Source organism: Myodes glareolus, chromosome 18, assembly GCF_982192425.1.
Source record: "Myodes glareolus chromosome 18, mMyoGla1.1, whole genome shotgun sequence".
Classification (NCBI taxonomy): Eukaryota; Metazoa; Chordata; class Mammalia; order Rodentia; family Cricetidae; genus Myodes; species Myodes glareolus.
Genome location: NC_142043.1, coordinates 60,052,331 through 60,064,596, shown reverse-complemented (window position 1 = coordinate 60,064,596; position 12,266 = coordinate 60,052,331). Strand labels below are relative to the sequence as shown.

Here is a 12,266-nt window from a genome sequence, read left to right as displayed (position 1 = left end):
AATAGCTCTGGGAGGGCTAGGTCGTGATGGGTCTGGCAGCAAAGCACCCCTTGCCACAGTATGGGAGCTTCTGGTCCACGCACCCTGACCGCCTCCTCCAGCGCCACTCCCACCCCACCCGACTGCCCCCACCCATGAAGCCTTGGCGCCCCACCCCTCTCCCGTGGCTCCTCTACAAGACATCAGGCTGGCTGCCTGTGCCACTCTGGGGCTCCCGGTTTTGCCTTCTATCGGAGCTAGGCTGCCCTGGTGCTATGTTACTCCCGCTACCGCTCCACACCCGACTTTAGACCGGGGTCCCTTTCTGTTCTTTCACCCCTGCCGCCTACGGGACCGTGACTCCTCCCCACAATCCTCACTACAGAGCAAGAAGGGAGTTGCGTCTGCACCACAGACTAAGTAGGACTTTCAGAAGTCTGGGCTGGGAATCCCCTCCTCTTACTGGAGGTGGCTGGACGACGAAGTCTGCCTTGGACGCAAGTCTCTGGATGGATTTGCGAATCTCCATCTGTTCCCAGCAGAAGTCCTTCATACACCCAGGCATTGAGGGCCAAGGCCTTTCTGGAAACCTCCTGGAACCTACAGACTGTCGTCTAGAGGCAAGTGTGGAGAGGCTTGCTGAGAACCAGGCTAGACCCCAGGGCTAAGGTCTGGATGGGAAGGCGCAATTCTTCAGAAGCAGCTCCATCACGGAAACAGGTGGGCAGCGAGTGTGCAGGTGCCCAGGGAGAAGCCAAATGCCTGCCTGTATAGTGGTGATTGTCGCTTTCTGGGGCTCATCCCTCCAAAGCCTGGCCTCCTGTTTCCATTGGATGAGTCCAGGCCCTATTTGTGTTACAGCAACTATAGGGTGGAGAGTGGGCATGCGTGTGTATGTGTGCACATGTGTAGATCTGGTTAGAGTAGGGACCTGCATGCAATCTGAATTAAACCCGAGACCCCCTGGAGAAGCACATGCGACGGAGGTACTGTCATCGCAGGTGAAGAAATCCATAGGCATCATCAGGCAGGACCAGTTGCTGGGGCTGCCCTGGCACCGGCATGCATTGCCATATGCCTTCCAGGCGTGTGGTTTCGCCACCTCCCGGGACTTGCCAACAGCTAGTACCATGGGGTTAAGGATGGGGACACAACCAAGCTGAGGCCTGTTCTCAAGCTGTGACCCTGCACCCTTGCTTTGGTCCTCCTCATGCCTGAGCAGTACCATCCCCCAGGACTTATGTCCTGGGAACACTATCCTGAAAATCGCCCTGAAGGCGTTATGGGGACTCATGAAGTAGAAGTCAACTACTGCCCAGGTCGGAGGGTTCCTCCTTTTGCTTCTCTTCCCAGCCCTTACAATTCCAAGGCCCAGCACCTTCCTCCAGTGTTGGGGGCTATGGACCCCCAGACCCTTAATTTCCTGTAAACAACTTGCTTGCGGCTGCTCCGAGCAAAACTTGTTTTCCTGTGTTTGCAGCTGCTCTGAGCACGAGACGGGAGTGATTTCTGGCGACTGCAGCTGAAATATCCCGGGAGCTGGGGCATGGGCAAAGCACTGTATAAGCTGCCCCTGAACACAATAAAGTGGGCATTCTTGTCTCAAGGAGGACCCGTGTCCCCGTCTCTCTCTGTATCTGTGTGTCTTTCTGTGTTTAAATCTCCAGGTCCTTGCTCGAGACTCGCAAACTTGAATTCTCCCATAGTATAGGCAGACAGTACAAGGCCCTCGGGGACAACGGGAACTAGGGAGATTCTGAGAGACCACCCTCGGGAATGGTGAGAGTGGATTGAAGATGGGTATGTGTATATGCATATGGAAGATAAAGAGTAAGTCTTTAAAGATAGAGTATAGACAGTCAGATTAAAAGGAGTAAAGAAATAACAAGCCTCGAAAAGATGGAATGTGCACGGATGTGTATTATGTCTTTTCTTTTGGTTTTTTTGACTGGAGAGAGACATTTGATTCTGGGAACTGCTAAGGAAGGTATCTTGACTTTAAAATATGGGTCTAGGGATTTGTTGCTTTAGAAAAGAGGTTCTGCTTTTGTTTTCACAAAAGATGAGAACCTGTGGATTCATTCCAGGCTAATGTCGTTTGATGCACCAAGACCCCATGAAATGTCACTGTGAATACCCTCAAAGAAACTTCATCCAATAGACAGCAGGAAGTAGTATAGAGAATGATGCCCAAATTCCCCAAATTGTTTACTAGAGGTTATGGGGCCAAGGGGGACACAGCAGTGGTGCCAGGAGCATCGGCGTGGCAACAAGTGCTGGAGCCAAGGCTAGCCAGAGCTGCTCAGCCCCCGCTGGGCTGCCTGAATGGAGAAGATGGCAGCTCGGCGAGAAGGCGGTGGTGGTTCCCGGCTCTGCACACCCAAGAGTCTGTAGCGCGAGCAGCAGGCTTTCCCACAGGACCTGAGGAACCCGCGCAGTAGACACAAAGGTCCCCGAGTCTGCCTGCAGCCCTGGTCGGTTGTGGTAGCGCACGCCAGTAGGGTTTGCTGAAGGAGGCAGAGGCAGGAGGATCTGGCGTTTGAGGATGACTGCCGAGCCATCCTGGCCAAGACTTCGGGATCACCACGAGCGGCTGCTATTGTGCCCTCCTCGCGATAGTTGGAATGGCCATCAGCCGGACGGCTGCTGTAACTCTCTTGTAGCCAGCACCAGCATTTAATATCACTCATGTTGAACGTAGAATGAGCATGTTCACTAGGGCATTTTCCAGCTTTTAAGAGCAGTTGGATTTCTTGTGGGATTTGCATGTGGTTAGTTAGTTGCTCTCCTCTTTTCCATCATATCTGTGCCACACTCGGGCTAGTTAAGAACGTTAGTTCTAATTATATAGAAAAAGGGGAGATGTTGGGGGCTGTGGACCCCCAGACCCTGAATTTCCCGTGAACAACTTGCTTGTAGCTGCCCTGAGCAAAACGACTTGTTTTTCTGTTTGCAGCTGCTCTGAGCACAAGACAGGGGAGTGACTGCTGGAGGCTGCAGCTGAAAGATCCCGAGAGCGGGGGTGTGGGCAGAGCACTGTATAAGCTGCCCCCGAACACAATAAAGTGGGCATTCCTGTATCAAGGAGGACCCGTGTCCCTGTATCTCTGTCTCTGTGTGTATGTTCCCGGCTCGCGTACCATCTGGTACTGCAGGCGCTACAGGACAGTACCGTAGCAGGTAGTGTAGCTCATAGTGTGGAGAGCAGAGGTTGCTCTACACTCCGGGAGTCCTCTAGAGAAGTGGTTTTCAACCTGTTGGTTATGACCCTTCATGGGCCCAATGATCCTTTCACAAGGGTCACCTAAAACCATTGGACATAGCAGATATTTGCACTGATTCTTAACAGTAGCAGAATTACAGTTACTAAGTAGTAACAAAAATAAGTTTATGGCTGGGGGCCACTACAACATGAAGAACTCTGTACTAAAGGGTCACAGCTTTAAGAAGGTTGGGAACGCTGCCCTAGAGGGTCTTGCCTGGTGTACTGCAGCAATGTCTTACCCAAGGAGTAAGGCCTCCTTCCAATACCTGCCTGAAGAAAAGTAAAGCCGGTCGCCCTTAGAGTTCACCCTTAAGTTCTGATGGGTAGTAACCCACCACAAAAACTGTGCCCTAAGGTCACCACAGTAAGGCAGAGCCTGGCTTGGCTTCAACTTCATAGGCCCACATGGCCAGGAAGAGCTGTGCTGAGCCATGAGAGGCTGACTCAGGCCTTCCTAGGCCATAAAGGTTCACTTTGGTCTTGGTCTGACTCCCTTTCTAGTTATGTGGGCTTTTCGCGGGTGCGGAGATCAATCAGGAGCCTGGGCCTTCCTGAAAAGGGTTCAAAGGCAGAGGGTATAAGCCTGTTCCTAGCAGATCCTGTCTGACAGCGCGCTTGGTCCCCGGTTGCCTGGTTTCTAGCTCTGGGCTTTGGTTTCCCTGCATAACCTCAGGTAGTCTTTGAAGGTCATAGCTGCCCACCCTTCCTTACGTCCAGGTCCCAGCTCCTCAGACCGAAGTGTGGGGCCAGCTGGGTTCTGTCGTTTCCCAGAATTCCACTCTCAGACTACTCCTCCACCCTACCCCCAGCCCTTTGTTCCTGCCCAGGATGCACCTGTGTGGCCTCTGGCCCTCATTGTTTGCTCTAGGGCCAGCTGGGCCACATCAGGGAACAAGACACGCCAAGACTGGGGACTATGGACCTAGTGGGCTCTGGGCCAAGTCCCTTGAGAACCCCAAGCCACCCCAAGTGCTCAATTTTCTTCCTGTGAGCCAGAGGCTAAACTCATCCTTAGAGGGACACCCTGAAAAGGCAAAAAGACTGTGAGAGGAAGCGGCCCAAATTGTCCAAAGCAGGGCAGACAGGAGGGTGATTCCCTCCCGACCTATAGCTTTACAAGAAAACGCACCATCCATTTCTTACCATTGGGACAGCGAGAAGCTGACCCTGGAGTGCCACGCTGGAGCTCATCTGGTGCAGTACTGTAGACAGGCCAAAGGCAGAGGGGTCCACAACTTTGTCCTGGCCCCACGGTGGGAGGCAACTGTGCTCTGCAATTCCTTATGCCAGGGTTTGCCTCTTCTCACCCCCAAAGATGGCCCTAAGTCACCTCCTTGTGCTGTGTCCTCAGTCCTGGGGATGCACCAGGCCTCTCTCACATTAAAGGATGCTTGACAGTAGGAGCCCACAGAGGTCGGAACAGCTCCAGCATATTCGAAAAGTTGGTGTCCACCTTGGGAAGACCCTAGGGTCCAGCCCATACTTGGGAAGACCCTAGAGTCCAGCCCACATAAAAACTTCACGCACAGCATGCCCACTTGTAGTCTTTCCAAGATCTCGTTCTCTCTCTTCCCAGGACTCAGCTCCCAAACTTCAGAAACCCTGATGGTCCCTTTTCACTCTCAGGGCAATGCAGAGATCCTCTAGACACTTTTGGTGACAAGGATCAGTCCTCCCAGGCTTTGGGCCTGGTGGTAGTCATTGGTAAACCACATGCTAAATCCACTCCCAAGAAGTGTGGCTTCTTCTCCTACCCTGCCGGGCCTCCTGCTGTCAGAGTTCCACCAGAACAGAGTCACAGCAGACTGGGACTCCACCCTCACCACTCAACACAGAGCATACTGCCCACACACTGAGACCATTCACATCTGACCACTTCCCACTGAAGGAACCACCTCAAACCATGCAGCCCCTCTGAGACTTTGGGGAAGTGCCAACTCTGTCAGAATGGGTTAAGAGGTGGCCACTGGGTGCCCTGGCTCCCAGAGGCTGTAGGTACAGGTGTCTGGGAAACTTTCTAGTTAGTCTTCCCAGGACTATTTTCTTCCCAGGAACCTATTTTCCTTTTCCAATAGAGCTGCCTCTCCCGGCTCGGAACCTCCTTTATCAAGGTACTGGCTGGGATGGGCAATCCCTTATCTATGATAAAGAAAGATATTATCACGAGAACTCTTGGCAGATAAACTAGGTTACGTAGGAGCATACAACATGCAGTGGGCAGGGCTGAGGAGACCCCTCTTTGCAGGGGCCAGTGCTGTCTCAGGGGCAGATCAAAGCGCCACAGGCAGGTCAGCACTCCTCTTGCCATGCTACAGGTTCCTGCTGTCCTCCTGAGGACACACATCCAGTGTTCAGAGTGTGAGGAAGAGCTGGAATAGTCCTAATCCAGTCCCTGCCATGACAGCTCCAAAAATTCAGCAGAGCCTTTTGTTCCAGGCTTGAGTTAGGGTCATGTGGGTTGTCCTGGGCACCTGAAGTGTTGGAGGTCGTGGCTTGTGGGCCCTCTAAGGACATCTCCAAATTCAGGCCAGCTGAGTCATGGCCGTCCTGGGACCCCAAATCCTGGAGAGTATCATGCCCAGGCAGGATGCTCAACATAGGTGCCCTGTGTATAGATGTTGAGTCCATAGATCTCTCCTGCATGTGACATGTGCAAAGAGGAAAGAAAGCGTCCAACCTCATCACGCCCGATTCGAAAACACTGCACACAAGATCCATACTCAGAGCTGGAGTACAGCTCAGATGTATAGAATTTTGTTTGTTTGAGGTATAGAAATTGTTATAGCACATGCGAGGTCCTGCAGAATTTGAATCCCAGCACTAAAAAAAGATGCACAGGAAAAAAAATTGCCTAACTAGCTGCTTCTAGATAGACTACCCTAACCCCATAGTTTTATATATCCTAAAATCCATCTCTAAGAAGTTAACATTTATAAAAAGAAAAGAAAAGCAAACAAAAACATTTGGGACATCCTGTTCCAATGTGTGGGCTATGTTGGAGGCTTCAATCATGCAGGGACCCCACCGTGGGGCGCGTTAGCCGTAAGATGGGATCTGAGACTGGCCACGGATACCATGTAGCTTCTGGGCAGGCCAGAACCTCTGGGCTCATCCATTTCCTCCACCCTCTGTCCAGAGCTGCCTGAGCCCACGTGGCAGGGTGCGATGGCAGGTGCACCCATGCCTTCTACTCCAATTCCACAGCAGAGCTGAGAGTTCTGGCTTGTGTAAGACCAGAGGGGTAGCAGAGAAAGAGAACAAACTAGGAAATCAAAGCACGACAATTTAATACATTCAAGAGTATTTACTAGAACAAAACGACAAAGTATCATTCATCAGCAGAAGCCTGTGACTGAGAAAGTAGAAAGGTAACTGGCCCTTCCGTAGTGAATTTGTGCTTTAGGGAAGAGGGGCAAGTTTACATCTTGGAGCTTCCCAGGAAGTCACCTAGAATGAGGGACCCTTCAAATACCACTTTTTGGGGGGACAGGTTCGCATGCCAAGGCTGGCACTGAATTCACCATGTCATCAACAGTAATCCTGGACTCCTGATCTTCCTGCCTCCATTTCCACCACCACACCCAGTTTCACGTGGTGCTGGGGATCGACCCAGGGCCTCGTGCACTGTAGACAGGCACTCTACCAACTCCCAAATACTACTTTTAAAAACACATGGCCATCTACAAGCTTGTTTACAGGGCCAACAGTGCTCTTTTAGGGGCCTATTACAGAAGGCAAAAGACTTGTGGACCTTCACACAAACATGGGCAGCCTGGCCCTGGCTGTGATGGGTGCCCAGAGTCTGGGGGAGAGGGTCCTCCTAGTCCACCATCTAGCATCCAGTCCCTGCTACTGGATCCAGCCCTATACCAGGCCCACAGACTCTGGATCAACATTATCTCTATATGGACATACCCTTCAGCAGCAGTGAACTTACTCCAGATACTTTCCGAAAACTCTGGCAACTTCTACTCTGGCATGACGCTAGGCTCATATTAGTCAGCAAGGGACAGAAGCTGTGGACTGCAAGCCCAGGAAAGTCTCTTTATCATGACATAATAAATAAAGTCTGGCCTCAGGTCCAACACCCTGGTGCACAGTGGACAGGCCTCAATGAAGGCAAGTGACAGCAGACACTGGAAGCTCAGAGACGTCAGTGGAGACTCATTTGGAAACAGTGATTCTCTCATGGATAGACAATCACCCTGACAGGTGGTCAGCAGCAGAACAAGAGCAAGAACAGAACTGGGCCAAGGAAGACCAGAGAGGCACTGGGACAGCCAGAACAATAGGAGGTGTCACCAGAAGACCGCAGAGCGAGCTGCCAGATTTGGACATTTGGGCAGGGTGAATGGGAGGGACTGGCTGTCTGATGAACACACACAGACACAGCCCATGTCCTAATAAGTACTTTCTTCTCTAGATTCCACAGACACACCAAAGTCCCAGCATAAAGCATTATGCTTGAACACAGAACCTCACTCAGTGCATTTGAACTGGGCATGCCTCCTGGGAGAACTTTCCAGCATCCATCGAGTTATTGAGGCTGTGACCCCATTTCTACTGATGGTTGGTCTTCCTCATGGTATCTTGCAGGTGGCAAACAAGTGTATACTGAAAGTTACAGGTCTTGACATTGTTCAAACAACAGTTCTGTGTCAGGCACATGAGATAAGGGCTTCCTATTCCCAAAAAGGGGCTGCTTAATTCCAGCCAGAAATCAACAGAATTGAGTAAGGCCTTGGCTCGTGATGTAGGCCCCACATGCCAGGCACAGCATGGAGCCACCTCTACCACAGAGTCCCCACCAACATGCAGGATACTCATGTAGGTGTGGGTGCAGCTGTCCTGGTGCAGGGCTAAGGCACTGTCTTAACTCCTGCCCTGGAGGGGCAACCATCAATGACTCAAATCTCTGGCTCCCTAACGTGCCTCCTCCTTTCCCTACTGCATGAATCCTCATTCTCACCATGCTAACACCCACATTTTGTGTTTTATTCCTATGCTTACTACAACAACTAACTTTGGTACTAACAGAATAGGAGCTATTTTCCCAATATTGCTTCTGACAAAACAGCAACTTTAACTAGGACTCCTTGGGACCAGTCTTTTGCCTGGGGCCAGAAGCAAGTAGCTAAGCACCAACTGAGTGTGCCACTTGCTTCTTTCTGACAATGACAAAGTCTGCTTGGTGGCAGTATAGACTCAGCTGGCTATGGGCCTGGATGCTGGGTTTTTGACACTCCTAAGTAAACTGCGGTGGTTAGGACAGTCCTGTCACATGGAAAGGATAATGACTCTCTTCTGACACACTTTAGAACCCAGGCCCTCACAAAGGGACCAAGGCCAGCTTTGTCCCAGCATTGGGAATCAGAGAGATGACAGTCAAGAATTGCAATGGCTAATGCTTTCACTAACCCCTGGTTCCCACAATTTAATCCCATTTCCTAAGATGAGCCAGGCACAAGCCTTCCTGATGTTTACACTTCAGGGCACGGATGGAGCTTGATGGTCTCTGGGAGTAAGATGGCTGTGGCTGTGTTTCCTGCTCCCGAGGACGGCCATATGGAAGAGCCCTGGTCTGCAGTTCCAGTTCCGATGCAGAGGCCTAGAGCTGAGCACACTCCCTGCAGAGAGGCCCAGAGTCGCTGAAAGCTTTAGGGTTCTAGCTAATGGTGTTGTCACTTGGTGACTGCAGAGGTCCTTAGCTGGTAGCAGCAGCTCCTCCTGTGTGCTCAGGTTTCAAAGTACTTGTAGATGGCTGTGACATACAGCATTACGTTCTGCCAGTCGGGTCGTTCAGTGCGAGCCATCTCATTGATGTCCTGGTAGAGAAGAGGTTCGGTTAGGACTCATCTGCCTTCCCAGGTCATCCCATGGGCTTCTAATCCCAACAAACACAGACAGCTTTTAGTCTAAGGCTTATTGCCTCTTTGAGAGGACAGGCCTTGAGTAGCTGCTGGTCTACCTCCACAGCAGCCCCTGTGAACACACCTTCCTATCAGGATCATTCCAAGTCACACTCCTGCACCACCAGGGTCTCCTCTCTGTTCCAGCCATAGCTTGTCAAGGCTGGAAGGACTTCCCTTTGAGCTCACAGTACCACGGTGTGTCAGAAGTCATCAAAGATTTTCTTCCTTAGTTCCTTTTGCAGAGTACTAGTGACCTGTGGTGTGAACACTGAACTGCTCCTGGCCCCAGGACCTGCACACCTGTCACAGGTGCCTGCTGCAAATTAAAAAGCAGAGCCAGGTAGTCTGAGGGCTATTTCACAGCCGAGGAACCCAGAAGTGTCCCTGAGCATCTGGGGCGAGAAGGGCTAGCTTGAGCAACTTAAGACTTTAGGAAATAAGGCTTGGTGAATAAATCTTGACAACTATTCCTTTTTAGGCTCACACACCTAGCCACTTCTCATGTATGAGAATACTTCATTTGTGGTATGAAATGTCCTACTGTAATATGTACCCGATCTCTTCCTACATGGCTCGATAAAAGCTGCCCTAAGCTAGCCTGCTTCTATGAATTCAGAAGACGCCATTACAGGCAAACACTGTTATAGTATTACTAAGAATGTAAATACTTCTTCAAAGCCCACAATGGTCGTTGCGGGTCAAGGTAATGGGTACCCAGGGCTGAGGAGGCAGGCCTGCAGACCTGCAGGTATCCTAGAGCCCTGAGAATATTCTTGTCTCACAGGGCCACAGGAGCAAATCTGGGCACTGTCTCTCTAGCTGGTGAAGCATCCCTTTGCATCTGGAAGCAACAGGCTTGTTTGTAGAGGACAGCAGGAGCTGCTGTCAGGCTTGTCTGTGTGAGCCTAGCTGGGTCAGCAGGGCAGAAGCCTAACAAAGGACGTCATTTTCCACCACTGGTGTTCTGCACCATGAGCAGCATTTTTAGCACCTTCCTATGGGCCTTGAGGAACTGTGGGCAGGGCTGTGCAACCTACAGGGTATCTTCTGGACTCAGGATGCTCCTGGCCCTCACCCACTAGACCAGCAAAAGGCACACAGCCCTGTGCAAAGTGCATTGAACGGTAATGCTTTCCCCCTTAGATTCTGTTAAGGAACAGATAATCATGAGGAATAGCCCCACACATGAGCTGCTGGGACCATGATCACAAGCTTGAATGCTTCCTTAGAGAAGCATTTGGTGCAGTAGCTGAGCTCCCACGAGCACTCCACACCCTCAGCCCAGCCCACCTGTGACCACTTCGCCTAGGCAGAAGGCACTGCCAGCAACTCCTCAGTAAGTTGTGGGCTTACCAGGGTGGATTTGATCCCAACACTTTCAGCTGCCTGGAAAGCCAGGGTGAAGTTCCTTTTCTGCAAAAGAAATCCTGTCAGCGCAGTGTATAGACATCTGAAGATCGGGAAGGACAGACAGTAACCCCTTCATGGGTCTTGACAACCCTCCTCCGTCAGCTCCAGCTCTATCTACTTATTCTTTCCTTACTCAGAAAGCTGCATTCTAGCACAAGGGCCTCAGCTAACTGGATACAGGTCCCAAAAGCTGAAGCCAGACAGGCTGCTGTGTAGCAAGACTGGAGGGAGTGACCCACTAACCAGGCACCACCCCTAGCTTTGCCTCACCTTATCTTGGCTGTTCAGTTCCTGATAGGGTATGTGGGCCGGGAGATAGGTGTGAAGCAGTGCACAGAAAGCCAGCCCATCGTTCCAGCTGCTGCTGAAGTTTGTGATGTCGATATTCTGAGGGAAGAGAGAAAGAGAAACGCAGTGTGAGCTCTGGTCTTCTCTGAGGAGTGCTGTGTAAGGAGGACACCGAGGCCGCCACGAACCAGAGCGTGCTGTGGGCCGTGTCCCAGTACCTACCCTGTGACCGTCACTAGGCGTTTTGTGATCTCACAACCCACCTACCTACTAGCTGAAGATTGGTATTCCTGCCTGGTAAGGCCTGGGCCAGAGACATGATCTATAAGCTGTACTACACGTGGAAAGGCCTCTCCAAGGCTTGCTATGGTAACAATACAGATTGCCAGATGTGGTGACAACCAATGAGGCTCCTCATTACTTATTAAAGCATTTCAAAGATTTTCAAACTACGCATTGTGATACACACCTGGAATCTTACTATGCAGGTAGATTGTGAGTTCAAAGCCAGCCTGGGATATATAGCCACTGAGACTCTGTCACAAACACCAGTAACACTGAGGAGACTCTCCTATCTGCCTGCAAGTTGAGTAGGGAGCTGCAGAGATTTAGCTTTCATGAGTAATCTACAATGGAGGGGGCTTTTTGATGCTACTGCTGCCTTTGAATAAGCCATGCTCCTGTAGGGAACTCTCATACTCCTTAAGGAACTCAAATAAACTCACCGGTTCACTTAAGTGACGGGGATATTAGTACCAACAACATTACCAGTCCTTCAGACACTGCGCATCTCAGAAGTATGTGTACACACGAAAAGACATGCTCTGCTCAGGGACTGGCACATGCACTGAAGGTGTAAAGCACCCCAAATCCACCAGGCTTTGACACACACACTTGATGAACAGCTCCCCAACACCTCGTTTCACATCTCAGTATGCTACCTTCAACTGCAATAAAGTTCAATTCCACTAGTGTGGGAAGTCCTTTTGTATATGTGTTGCTTTTATTGGTTAATAAAGAAGCTGCTTTTGGCCTATGGCTTAACAGAATATAGCCAGGCTTGAAGAGATATATGTAGAGTAGGCAGAGTCAGAAAGAAGCCATGTAGCTACTACCAGAGACAGATGCCTTGGCTGGAGTTAGCAGAAACTGGTAGGCCACAACCTCATGCTGATGCACAGATTAATGGAGATTGGTTAGTTTAGGATATAAGAGCTAGCTAGAAATACACTTAAGCTATTGACTAAACAGTATTGCAATTTATAGCTTCCGTGTGATTATTTCAAGTCAGTTTCCCAAGTGGTTGGGAAACACTCCACTATGTAAGACAAACCACCCAGCCTTTGAGAATCCTCTAGGAATGGGCAGTCAGCAGTGTACGCCAATACTGTTCAAAGCTGCACAACACTGTG

The 12,266-nt window shown here is 50.7% G+C and overlaps 1 protein-coding gene and 1 long non-coding RNA gene across 3 annotated transcripts in view; one reads left to right on the top strand and one right to left on the bottom strand.

The window, feature by feature from the left end:
• Positions 1-86: 86 nt before the first annotated feature.
• On the top strand, positions 87-3,083 carry LOC125411424 (uncharacterized). Its single transcript, XR_007235318.3, has 3 exons — positions 87-699; positions 1,647-1,779; positions 2,936-3,083. It is a non-coding gene; the product is annotated as an uncharacterized LOC125411424 (long non-coding RNA).
• A 3,431-nt stretch (positions 3,084-6,514) lies between these two features.
• Specc1l (sperm antigen with calponin homology and coiled-coil domains 1 like) overlaps positions 6,515-12,266 on the bottom strand; it is a 107,921-nt gene continuing 102,169 nt past the window's right edge. For both annotated transcript variants that reach the window (XM_085679757.2, XM_085679756.2), the window contains 3 exons: positions 10,837-10,953; positions 10,510-10,569; positions 6,515-9,069 (listed from right to left, as the gene is read on the bottom strand). In XM_085679757.2, coding sequence (XP_085535883.1) covers positions 8,980-9,069; positions 10,510-10,569; positions 10,837-10,953 — 267 coding nt within the window. In that variant the 3' untranslated portion in view covers positions 6,515-8,979. The remainder of the gene's footprint in view (positions 9,070-10,509; positions 10,570-10,836; positions 10,954-12,266) is intronic.